A 12893-nucleotide genomic window follows, 5' to 3' on the forward strand; every position below is an offset into this window, starting at 1 on the left:
CTTTGAAATTCCCATAATTTACTCATCTTTCCCGTCGTCCTCCCATGAATATAGTTTCCTGTAAATTGCCCATATTTTAACATCCATTAAAAAATAAATATTGTCAGGTACTAAATGTCACGGTTCAAAACAATCAACAAAATGTTGGAAGGTGGTGGTGAATGTAAACAAATATGGCGCCTGTTGGTATCACTGCTGCATTCACTGTTACAGTGTAAACTAGAAATGTGTTCACATAAATGTGTTCACACTGCTTCAATGGGAAATTATTACATACATTATTCATTTTAATAAATTATTTTTAGAGTTAAAAGCATTCATTCATTCAAAACATTCATTTTAAGAAAAAAAAGGGACCCCAAAAAGAAAAATGTAATTTTTTCCCATCATGCATTGCACTGCCCACGTATGCAAACAGGAACATGGCTGCCGGTGTTTGACACAGCAGCATCTCCATTTATTCTTCATTTCTGTCGGCCTGACAGCCCTCTTAAGAGTCTTCTTAAGTTTAATTGTGCTTTTCTAACTTAACAAGAACATCTGTGGATTATCAGCACGCTTTCTGAAAGGTGCTTTTTTGTTGTTGCTTTCGCCACGCAAACAGGTACGGCTTGCTGAGCTAGCACGGCGGCTAATTTAGCATTAGCGGTGATAGTCACCCAGTTAAATCACATATTGTACATTCATTTAACAACACATCGAGGCATCTTTAAGACTAACGTTTAGTAGCAAGGAACTAACATGGCGGGTGTTTATGTTTAAAGGCAATGTCTCGGTTTAATAAGACAAATGAACGGCGTATTCGCGTTAAAAAAATGAGCATTTGTGATTTACTAGTGTAAGATTTACCTGTGTGAATATACAGGTAAAATATACAGGATTGAAAGGTGTCGTTTTCAAATGATTGCCGGCATTTTGAAACAAACTTTATCGTGATAAAGATGCTAAGAAAATGACCACACTGCTAGTACATATGATTACAGACTCATTCATCCATCCATTGTTTGTTTTCTTTATTGTAATATTGTTCTGTACTACTTTTTCTCTAGTGAATCAACATGGCAAGTCCGAGGACCAGAAGAGTTTTGAAGGAAGTAAGAACCCAAGAAGAAAATAACGTAAGTCAACTCCATATACTTTGAGCTGTGTTGATCCTGCCATTAAGAACAAACAAAACTGCAAGAGAACACTAAATATAATTAATTTCAATTAATTGCAGCCCCAACAGCTTAGGAGGGGTTAAGTTTGGAACCCTGGTGTACTGATAAATACTAACAAATTACTCTAGATAGTAACACTTATCAGTTCAATAAGCCGTCTACCTGTAAATACTAGTATACTACCACATGTGTAGTAGTAGTCTATAGCAATTGGTTACCAGTTGTGCTGGGGTTGCACTAACAACAGTTATGTGTAAACTTTGGTGCGATATTGCAGCTATAAAATACTTCATTTTTGCCAAGGAGTCATAATTAGTGATCAAGGCCTTGGATATATTTTAATCTGCGATTACACCATAACTGATACTATGTTGGATGACTGAATGTACTGGTGGGTGCAGGGATTGTGTCGGTGTCAGTGGTTTTGACTAATTCAAATTATAATTCAAATTAAAATGAGCAAAGTGTTTTCAAATTCTCAAGTCATCGTAACTTTTTCTACAAATATAAAGATGTCTTCCTGAGCTCATGCCTCTTGTCTTATTCACAGCTGTGCTTTGAGTGTGGGGCCTTCAACCCTCAGTGGGTAAGCGTGACCTACGGGATCTGGATCTGTCTGGAATGCTCTGGAAAACACAGAGGCCTGGGAGTTCATCTTAGGTAAAAAAAAACAAAAATAAAATTAAGTCACACCAAGAGTAATTATTTTTTTTTAGCATCGTGGAGGTTATATTTTTGCAATCATTTATCTGTTGATTTGTTTTCAAAATAACTAAAAAGTTCTGAATGGATTTGGATGAAAATTTCAGGAATAGTCAGGAATGGGATATGGAAGAACCGATTTTAAATTTTGGGGGTGATCCGGATCACCATCTGGATCCAGGATTTTTTTTTAAAGGTTCTATAACATTATGAGAGAGTACCATTTTCTGCATTTGTGCATATAACTCCCCCAAAAATGGTCAGAGCACTTGGGAAAAGGATAAATGATAAGTTCCAACAGGTTCTATGAAATATAAAAACATTTTATTTTGGTGTCAATCACAATATCGGGGGTGTTATGGCGCTTGGCAGAGGTCTGCTCACTCAGGTTGCCTTTTTGTCTGCTTTTGGATTTAAAAAAAGGACACTAACAGTTCTAATAGCATGGTAAACAGATAATAAAATGTTTGTTTATATTACTGTTAGGTAATTGGATTAGATGAGAAGATTAGTTGATTAGACTTTGGTTTATTGGTCTTTTGTTCTGCCAAGATAGGTTCCCTGCAATACAGTAAGCTAAAGTAGATGAAAGATTTAAGGGATCAGTAGTCAGCCCGAGGTTCCACGCCCAATAAGTGGAGTCAATCATTCAAATCTAATAAACGTAGAATTGAGACACCTTAGTGACTGATCACCAAAACCTCTTTACTTTTGCTTAAATAAATGACTAAATGACTAAAACCAAGTGATTAATCTTTTCTGTTCTCTTTCCAGTTTTGTGCGTTCTGTCACCATGGATAAGTGGAAGGATATTGAGCTTGAGAAGATGAAAGCAGGAGGAAATGGCAAATTCCACCTGTTCCTCGAACTCCAAGACGACTACAATCCCAACTGGACCTTACAGGAGAAGTATAACAGCCGAGCTGCTGCGCTCTTTAGGGACAAGGTGAGAGCTGTGAAGGCCAGGTAGGACCTGGTCAAGGATCTTTGTTTCTCACAACGGTTCAATTAAATTTATGTAGATGGCGCCAAATCTCAACAACAGTCAATCAACAAAACAACGGCAAAACAACCATAGTTGTAAAATTTCGGATCTAACTAAATAGATCCAGGCTGCACGGTGGTCGAGTGGGTCGCGCGTAGACCTCACAGCTAGGAGACCAGAGTTCAATTCCACCCTTGGCCATCTCTGTGTGGAGTTAGCATGTTCTCCCTGTCCATTCCAAAAACATGCTAGGTTAATTAGCGACTCCAAATTGTCCATAGGTATGAATGTGAGTGTGAATGGTTGTTTGTCTATATGTGCCCTGTGATTGGCTGGCCACCAGTCCAGGGTGTACCCCGCCTCTCGCTCAAAGACAGCTGGGATAGGCTCCAGCCCCTCCCGCAACTCTTGTGAGGAAAAAGCGGTAGAAAATGAACGAATGAATGTTAAACATTTATCAATTAAAGGACACAGTTTTACAATGGGGGAGCTGCACAGTGGTCGTGTGGTTAGCGCGCAGACCTCACAGCTAAGAGACCCGGGTTCAATTCCACCCTCGGCCATCTCTGTGTGGAGTTTGCATGTTCTCCCCGTGCACGCGTGGGTTTTCTCCGGGTACTCCGGTTTCCTCCCACATTCCAAAAACATGCTAGGTTAATTAGCGACTCCAAATTGTCCAGGGTGTACCCTGCCTCTCGCCTGAAGGCAGCTGGGGTAGACTCCAGCCCCTCCCGCAACTCTCATGAGCATAAGCGGTAGAAAATGAATGAATGAATGAATAAATACATCCACATTTTGAAAACATGGGTTGTCTAATAATTCCTTTTGTGTAATCCTCTCAAATTGCATACGACAGGTTGCAACTTTAGCAGAAGGAAAGGAGTGGTCAATAGAGACATCTTCTGCCAAAAATTGGACATCACCTCAACCCAAGACCAGCCTTTCATCCTCCCATCGGTAAAAGTGAAGAGAAGTCGATATATGAACCATAAAATGTCCTCTCCAGCACCCCACTGAATATCCATTTTACAATTGTGGCATAGATCTGGAGGACCTGGTACGACCTCTGCTGCATCCGGCGATAAAGCCTTTGAAGACTGGCTGAGCGATGACGTCAACTCTTATCAGAGGTAATAACTCGATCATATCGATCAAAGATTGTTGTTGTTTGCGACATTACATGACATGGCTGACTTTTTTACCTTCCTCCAGTGGAGGGGGTTACAGTGGGAATCAAGAGAACCGATACGTTGGATTCGGCAACACTGTAACCCCGGAGAAGAAGGAGGAGGACTTTTTAAATAATGCTATGTCCTCCATTTATTCAGTAAGTCACTACACAGTCACTTACATTTTATTTCACTCTTGAAATCATGCTTTTTTTTTCTTGCAGGGTTGGAGCAGCTTCACTGTTGGAGCTACCAAGTTTGCTTCAATTGCAAAAGATAATGTAAGAACCCAAAACGCTCACACGACATTTGCCATTATGTTTGCTTTAGCCATTATATTTTCTCATTTTTGCATGCAGACGACTAAACTGGCAAATCAAGCCACCTTGAAGGTAAGACCTGGTATGGTTACTGGTAATGTTGCACACATTCAGAATATTTCCAGTGACAAAACATCTGCTTTTACCTCAGCTCGATGTTTTCCCTCTTAACTTACAGTATCATGTCATGATGCACTAATGACTGGTACTTCTTTAATATCTCTTGCCTTCTCTGGATGTAGTTAAGGGGCTATAAGGCGCCCCCAGAACCGGTAAAGAGACAAATGACTGCATGACACTTTTTTTCTGCATCATGTTTATATTATATAATGTCATTTTTATTTTCTTGAAAAGAAATGACTGCATGACAGTTTTTACTTGCATCTTGTGTGTACATGTTATATTTTTCTGCTTGTATGTTTATATATTTTTTGCTAATCAGAAGCTCTATATTGTTATGTACAATGGGTTATACATGACTTATTGAAATTAAAGCGTTTATTAATCTTCTCTCAAAATATAGAAATATTACTCAAGGAATTGTTCAATGCAATCCATTTATGCATGTCAGATATGAGTTAACTGTTCTGTGTAATGGCAAACACACAAGAAAATGATTTTAATTCCATCCAAGTGAACCCTAAACCCCTCATCATATACAGAATTGGCACCTCTGCGTTTTGGAGCCATTACACCCAATAGTTCCTGTTCAGTGTTACCAGTCAATTTACGCTGGACTGTTTTACTGAAGTGAATTCTTTCCTCTTGACTTCCAACTAGGCCACAGAGTTAGGACAGACAATAAATGAGAATGTTATCAAACCTACCCAAGAAAAGGTAACATTGATGTTTGAAGTTGTTCCAACGGGTGGTGGGTCGCAGTGCTTAAAAAGAAAAACAGCTTCAGATGTGAATGTGCTATTTTCTACGCCTGCTCGCTTTGTTGGCTTTGTGTTATCGTACATTAAAAGACAAAAGCAGCACATTTAAAAAGGTAAAGCCTTCAAATAGATTTTTTTTAGTAAGGGTGAAATACAGTAAACCTCGGATATATCGGATTCAATTGTTCCCACTGGTTTTGTCCGATATAAGCGAAATCCGTTATATGCGTATAACGGAAAATGTCCGTTTTACGCATATATCGGATTTATATCCGGTATATGCGTAAATGGGATTTTATCCGTTATAAAAAGGCACTTCCTTGACTATGTTTCCAATGTACCTGGACTGGGCAATGAAAAGAGACGTAAGGTAATGAGAATTGAACTTTATTGGACTCTGAGCATAACAAATTGTTAATTAAGCTAGGCCCTGTTACGCCCGTCAGGCCTACGTTATTTCCAATAGTGAGGTTAAGATCTCATTCACTGCTGTGCTAGTATTATTGACGTCACTCACTTTTATATTTGTCCTAAATCTGGAGCCAGGAGAAAGACAATAGCCAGTGACATCAACAAGATTAGCATAACGATGCGGCCATCCGATATATGCCAGGGAAATTTCATGGAAATGCATTGGAACGGGACTGGAGATTTTGTCCGAAATAGGCGAAATCTGTTATAAAAAATCCGATATATGCAATGAATTTTTATTGGAAATGCATTACAGAATAATCGGTTCTTTTTTATCTGTCCGTTGTGAGCGAATTTCCGATATATCCGAGTCCGATATATCCGAGGTTTACTGTATTTGTGTTGTTTTCTATTATTCTTGTATTCTATTATTATTTCTATGATTCTAATATTTGATCTGCTTCCTGCAAGAGCTTGACATAAATCATGCTTTTATCTTTTAATGTACAGTGGCCGTAGGTAAAAGCACTATAGCAGGGGTGGGCAAACTTTTTGACTGGCGGGCCGCGTTGATTTAACAAAATTGACGGGGGGGCCAGACTCGATATTTTACACGTAACAGTCCAGCTGGAATTATTGTATCTGTAATAGTGTCATGCAATCTGCTATATGGGCACTTTGAGATCATTTATTGGATGTAAAGTAAGATATAAATTTATAATAATAAATTGATTATTATTATTTGTTATTATTATTATTTGTATTATTATTATATGCTTGTGTCCCTTTTTTCAGGAGCACTTTGTAAACAACAGACCACATCAAATAACTGATTACTGATAACTGATAATTGATAAAACCGCCAAACCGGGCCGTATTCAAACACTTGGCGGGCCGGATGTGGCCCCCGGGCCGTAGTTTGCCCACCCCTGCACTATAGCATGCAGTTTTTCCCCCTTCTTTTCCTGTGACTGAATGACTGGCGCTGCAAACTAACTAACTTTGAGGCAAATCAAATTACAAAATGTGTACTCACCAAAAAAAATGATTGCTTACTACCTGCTGTTACACATTAAAGTGTACTGCAAAAGAAAAAATGTTGTATTTAATTGATTACTTAAATCAATACAATTTGGCTCATTCAGGTGAAAGATGGCAAATTGCTAGATGAAATGACAGTCGGCATCACTGGGTTGGCAAACAAGGTAGGATGGACGGATGGACGGATGGTAGAGCTCTACCACTGGCTGACAGAACCAGTCTTTGTGAGCAGGAAACGCCGCTTTAGCGCTTTTGAGTTCGTCGCCTGCATTTGTTTAATCAAATGCTTTGGTTGAAAAAAAAAAAAAAAAATGTAGGTACTCCCACAGTTGTTTCCGCTCTCAGAAAAGACTGTTTTTGTTGGAAATGTGTATGTTTCAATGTTATTAATTTAATTGTTGTTTTTCTCGCTGCCATTTTTATTCCCGTGGTGAGTATTTATGTCCAAAATACTTTTTTTTTGTCTCAAAAGACTGCATTGTCAGCAATATAATATAAAATGTTGGCTTATTAACAAATGAAATAACAAATACATGAGTAGAAGAGTTGTATGTGTATAAATATTGTTTTCTTACCCAAGGTTCAGGGTGCTGGTGCCAAACTGACTAATATTTTTTCGGGAAAATCAGAAGATGGGTAATTGTAGATTTTTATTCAATTTTTGTATTAAAACCCTGCATACAAAATGTACTTTACCGAGAATTCTACATTTGTGTTCAGGGCTTCTGGAGATAGCTACCAGAACATGGACGCTGGCGAAGGATACCAGGGCAGTTCCACTCAGCCCATGTCAAAGGACTTCTGGGAAACATTCGGTAGCAGCAATTCCTTAAAGGCTAAGAAATCGCCAAGCAGTGACAGCTGGACCATTGCGGATAATTCTGCAAAGAAGAGCTCTGACAGTTGGGACAATTGGGGCTCGGATGTCGCTTCCAACAACAAACACAGCACAGAGGAGAGCTGGGAAGCCTGGGACAACAACTGGGAGAATACGGATGGTAAGGCCAAGAAGAGTCCCACGAAACCTGCTGAGGAAACCTGGGGTAATGCAGACTGGTAGTCATCTCACATACATCCTTTCTTCTTCCCCCCCCCCATTTGGCCTCTCTTTCACTATTCATCCCACTGGCACTTTCAGGAAAGGAACTTAATTCGCTTTCAGTCTGTTCTCAGCAGACCCTCCAGGATTTGGCATTGTTGCGGACTCGTGCTAACTGACACAAATTTAACCACAAATTTTGATCCAATCGCCACATATTTTTGCCAATCCAATATGCGTCTGAGCAGCAATCAAACGTGTATCAGCTACCTAACCAATCACGTGTGTCCATACATACACCCACATCCTCACTTTGTTTACATTGACACAGATTTTGTCACGTGATTCTCGACTCAAAGTGAGGGTAAACGCAATGCGCCAGAAGATAAACAAAGGTTTACAGTTGACAAGCACTTTTCGACCGCAAAACACACACGCGCTGTGGACGACAAAGCAAACAATGGACAGTAGAGGGTTAGATTTCGGTGGTGTTTGCTTTCGGAATGCCGTAATTCGGTGGTGAGTGAAACGGCAATATTTGTTTTTTCCAAACTGTGCACACATTTGTGGAAAAATAACATAGTTTTTGTTAGATTTGATGAAATTCAAGCGGCAAGTCACCACTAACTAAAGCTAGTAGCTATATTTAGCATTTTTAGGTGGCAACAGTCACAGTAAAACCTGTGGAATCCTGGAGGAACTGTCAAATCTTCTACATTGAGCATAGGTTCCAAACATTAACAAGGCCTAGTTTTACATTAATTGCATGATGAATTCCATTCTTTAAAAAAAAAAAAAAAGAAATATGATAGTGAATTGCAACTCAACTTTGTATACTATTGTAAATGATCTCCACCAGAGAAAATAGTTGTGTGTGTGTGTGTATTAAAACCCCAAACCGGAGCTGAAAAGGCCAATGTCGGTACCGTTTCATACTTGTTATATTGTGATACTATCTCATTCAAGTAAGTTATGCATGAGATACTAAATTCATTTGAATATAAATCATTGTAAATACAGTATGAGAGACTGTCTTTGTGGTTACCGCATTGACTTATTCCACCTCAGCTGATTGAGTGTCAAAAACAATTTAAATATATCTATAAACCTAATATATAATATCAATGAACATATTGGCTTCATGCTGTATGTCAAATACAAGCAGAGAATATTTTTCCAAATAGTCTATTTAACAACTGTGATAGAACTTCCAACTGTTTAAAAATGGGCGTTAAATATTTTCCTTTTCAGTGCTCTCTGCTATACTGTGCAGACATTATTCAGTTTGCGTTAAAAGGAAATACAGTAAACCTCGGATATATCGGACTCGGATATATCGGAAATTCGCTCACAACGGACAGATAAAAAAAGAACCAATTTTTCTGTAATGCATTTCCAATAAAAATTCATTGCATATATCGGATTTTTTATAACGGATTTCGCCTATTTCGGACAAAATCTCCAGTCCCGTTCCAATGCATTTCCATTAAATTTCCCTGGCATATATCGGATGGCCGCATCGTGGCGCTCCGATTCGCCGAATCGTGACAGGCCGCTATACGACGTCATTTGCAGCGTTTGCAGCGTTGCCTGCGCGTCCAGGTACATTGGAAACATAGTCAAGGAAGTGCCTTTTTATAACGTATAAAATCCGATTTACGCATATATCGGATATAAATCCGATATATGCATAAAACGGACATTTTCCGGTATACGCATATAACGGATTTCGCTTATATCGGACAAAACCAGTGGGAACAATTGAATCCGATATATCCGAGGTTTACTGTATTGTAAGATTTAATTACAAAACACATTTGTCTGGACGCAAATGCAAAATCATGTCAAGTGGCCTTTGAATGACGCATGTCATAAAGCGACAAAAATGTCAACATACAGTAGATCAGATCAGTGATACAGTGATGAAATTGGCAAAGCAAGATGTGAAGCTGAAATACTAGTTTTAATAGTTGTTCACCATTTTTTTCCAACCATTTTATTTTGACACATTTGAGCTATATATTTGATGGAGAAAACTTTATTCCATTCCCTGTTTCTACCTCTTAAAAAGACTTGAGTTTACTGCAAAAATACATATCCTGTTTTATTGTCTGCATTTATTACATCTCATGTTGTCTTTGTTGAAGTTAAAGCAAAGATGGAACTTAAGCGGTATTTCTTTCACTGTCAATAATAGGATAAAAACAGACCTAAACAGACCTATCCGAGGACAGTTTTGCTGGTGAATCTGTCGTGTGCATCATGTATGCTCATGCATTTAAAAAGCCTTAAACTTCTCTTCTTTGCTCACTTGTATTACTGATGTCAACTTGGTGTGTGTGTGTGTGTGTGTTTTGCAGATGCTGTGAGTTTTACATGTCTGTAAATGATATCTGTATGATATCATAACTGTATGTTATCACCTGGATGCTTTACTGTGAGGTATACAGTCGTCCCTCGCCACTTTGCGGTTCGAATTTAGCGGCTTTACTCGATCACGGTTGTTCAAAAATATATGAATTGATACATCATCCTGTTTAATGGTTGAATAAGGTATATTGTTATTTTTAAAAATATATATATTTAAGCAAACTTTGATTTTTTTGCATAAATCAAGCGTTTAATAATAATAATATAATACATTTTATTTATATAGCGCTTTTCAGAGTACTCAAAAACGCTTTACAGTAAAAAAAAAAAAAAAGAAATAAAAATAGAGTTGAGTAAAAACAGTAAATGATGCATTAAAATACAATATCCAAACATTCATTCAGAGCTAAAATAAGGCTAAAAGCAGGACGGAGCATAAGCATAACAATTACTAAAAAGACTAAAATACATATATATATAATGCATTGAGAAGATGCATTCAAAGACATGGTACCATGATGTATTCTACAGCGGTCATTAGGTGTCAGTAATGTTTCTGTAATGTATTGGTGAGGCACACCAGCATTAAACTTATGAACACGGACCGTAATAATAACATAATAATACTAACAATAACAATGTGTGCTACTGTTGCGGCCATAATGCACTCCATAATAGAACTAAGCCTAACTTCCTGTCCTTCACACATTTGGAACATTTACTGCAACACACAAGCACAAGTTTTTTTTTTTATAGCTCAAATGTCGTATTTTCTTTGATTATCTATTTGTCTGATTGCTTACTATATCGAGCATTACGACTGTAAAGGTGACTATAGGGGTGTTATTTCATGTCTGGAGGGCTCTATGCATGTTAAGAATGGTGTTTTGAAGGTCGTAAACAAAGTATTCTATGCTCTAACTATAAAAATATCTGATTTGTAAATAAGGAGGACTCCTTTGTGAAAATGAATTAACCGCGTCCGGGTCTTGAACCAAGCACCGCGATCAACGAGGGATTACTGTATGTCTTTCATCTCAGCATGATATTTTAAACATGATCACAAATGAGTTTCAATGAATAACTCAGTGAGTTAGTTTACTTTTAACTCCCCGGATGCTTCACAGTTATTTCATGTGTCAAATTCAGCCGACCAAATTTTCAACTTCAAAAGTACGCCTCTCAGCAGCTGTAGCCGTCAAAAACATTTTAGCCGCCGTGCTCCGGCGCGTTCACGTTTGTCACCACGCCATGAGATGTTATTTTTGCTGTCGTGCATGTAATGTGAAAATGAAAAGCTGTTCAATTCTCAAAAGTCTCTTCAGTGGATTGAAGTTGCAGTTTTGTCCGCTTGCCCTTTCCGAGTTTCACCAGCAGCTATCCCCGTGAGGTGAGCCGGTGTCAACACCGTAGGCTGTGGATGTTTTCCCTGTATACATGGTTTGTGTGTTCAATAAAATTGTCTTGTAAATGCCGTGAGACTTGAACTGGTTTAACTGTCTGCAGAGCAAGGAGTCGGTGGTTTTGAGATAGAATTCCAAGATTGTGGTTTTAAGATGAATTCCAGTACACAACACAGTTGTGAAAACCCCTTCAGAAACCCCCCTTTTAAAAAAAATATAATGGTAAAATCCCACATATACGTCTATATTATTGTCCTTGTGTATTTCAAAATAATGTTAAACATTTAGCAATTAAAGGACACAGTTTTACGAACGGGGGCTGTACGGTGGTTGTGTGGTTAGCGCGCAGACCTCACAGCTAAGAGACCCGGGTTCAATTCCACCCTCGGCCATCTCTGTATGGAGTTTGCATGTTCTCCCCTTGCATGCGTGGGTTTTCTCCGGGTACTCCGGTTTCCTCCCACATTCCAAAAACATGCTAGGTTAATTAGCGACTCAAATTATCCATAGGTATGAATGTGAGTGTGAATGGTTGTTTGTCTATATGTGCCCTGTGATTGGCTGGCCACCAGTCCAGGGTGTACTCCGCCCTCTTGCCCGAAGACAGCTGGGATAGGCTCCACCCCCGCGAACGTTGTGAGAATAAGCGCTAGAAAATGAATAAATGAATGAATGTTAAACATTTATCAATTAAAGGACACAGTTTTACAATGAGGGGGCTGCACGGTGGTCGTGTGGTTAGCGTATAGACCTCACAGCTAAGACACCCGGGTTCAATTCCACCCTCGGCCATCTCTGTGTGGAGTGCGTGGGTTTTTCTCCGGGTACTCCGGTTTCCTCCCACATTCCAAAAACATGCTAGGTTAATTAGCCACTCCAAATTGTCCATAGGTATGAATGTGAGTGTGAATGGTTGTTTGTCTATATGTGCCCTGTGATTGGCTGGCCAATTCCCATACCCCGCCTCTCGCCCAAAGACAGCTTGGATAGGCTCCAGCACCACCCCCACGAGAGGATAAGCGGTAGAAAGTGAATGAATCAATGAGTTTTATGCTGGATCTGCTAGTCGCTAGTCGAAATTCGTCTCGAATTGGTTGACTAAATCAAATAATATATACATATCATTGCACAATATTGTTTGTGTCTTGATTATTATTTTGAAATGCACAAAACCAACAAAGTTGAATGAATGAATCGTTCTCACATTATCTGTAAATAGAAGATTTACGTTGTCTGTTCTAAGATGTTGGCAGCCTGGAACATTTGCATGGCGTCCCGCCTCCAAGGCGTTGGAGGAGTGTCTGCTGCTGCTTAAAGTATTTCATCGGAGAGAGTGGGGATGCTCTCAGCATCATCGATGGCTCAGCCACAGGGTGAGTAATACACAATAGCGAAAACTTCCATTATTATTA

General features: G+C 38.9%; 2 protein-coding genes across 17 annotated transcripts in view; both read left to right on the forward strand.

Moving 5' to 3' along the window:
- Positions 1-409: 409 nt before the first annotated feature.
- On the forward strand, positions 410-8512 carry arfgap1 (ADP-ribosylation factor GTPase activating protein 1). Of its 13 annotated transcripts, none has more exons than XR_009120025.1 (14): positions 410-604; positions 1050-1118; positions 1711-1820; positions 2637-2808; positions 3704-3804; positions 3891-3977; positions 4060-4174; positions 4241-4297; positions 4376-4408; positions 4579-4608; positions 5117-5173; positions 6774-7099; positions 7250-7305; positions 7390-7474. XR_009120025.1 is itself a non-coding variant. In XM_058054485.1 (14 exons), the coding sequence occupies exons 2-14, from the start codon at positions 1059-1061 to the stop codon at positions 7727-7729; spliced, it is 1278 nt and encodes a 425-aa protein (XP_057910468.1). In that variant the 5' UTR covers positions 410-604; positions 1050-1058; the 3' UTR covers positions 7730-8512. The 13 variants fall into 13 exon arrangements, 12 of the variants coding, with proteins under 12 accessions (XP_057910468.1, XP_057910470.1, XP_057910469.1 ...); XM_058054485.1 differs by having other exon boundaries at positions 6774-6833; positions 7390-8512; XM_058054487.1 differs by having other exon boundaries at positions 6774-6833; positions 7256-7305; positions 7390-8512.
- A 4130-nt stretch (positions 8513-12642) lies between these two features.
- The window catches only part of elmo2 (engulfment and cell motility 2), a 30199-nt gene continuing 29948 nt past the window's right edge, over positions 12643-12893 (forward strand). For 2 of the 4 annotated variants that reach the window (XM_058054479.1, XM_058054481.1), the window contains exon 1: positions 12643-12854. The gene's annotated coding sequence lies outside the window, so the exon portion shown is untranslated. The remainder of the gene's footprint in view (positions 12855-12893) is intronic. The other 2 variants (XM_058054482.1, XM_058054483.1) reach the window with 1 other exon arrangement.

This window comes from Doryrhamphus excisus, chromosome 18, assembly GCF_030265055.1.
Source record: "Doryrhamphus excisus isolate RoL2022-K1 chromosome 18, RoL_Dexc_1.0, whole genome shotgun sequence".
NCBI lineage: Eukaryota > Metazoa > Chordata > Actinopteri > Syngnathiformes > Syngnathidae > Doryrhamphus > Doryrhamphus excisus.

What these genes read in the sequence shown, in the direction of transcription:
- arfgap1 (XM_058054485.1), top strand. Translation starts at nt 1,059, where the DNA reads ATGGCAAGTCCGAGGACCAGAAGAGTTTTGAAGGAAGTAAGAACCCAA. An exon ending in CTGCGCTCTTTAGGGACAAG is followed by an intron (nt 2,809 to 3,703) that starts GTGAGAGCTGTG and finishes TGCATACGACAG; the next exon opens with GTTGCAACTTTAGCAGAAGG. An exon ending in AGCCTTTCATCCTCCCATCG is followed by an intron (nt 3,805 to 3,890) that starts GTAAAAGTGAAG and finishes ATTGTGGCATAG; the next exon opens with ATCTGGAGGACCTGGTACGA.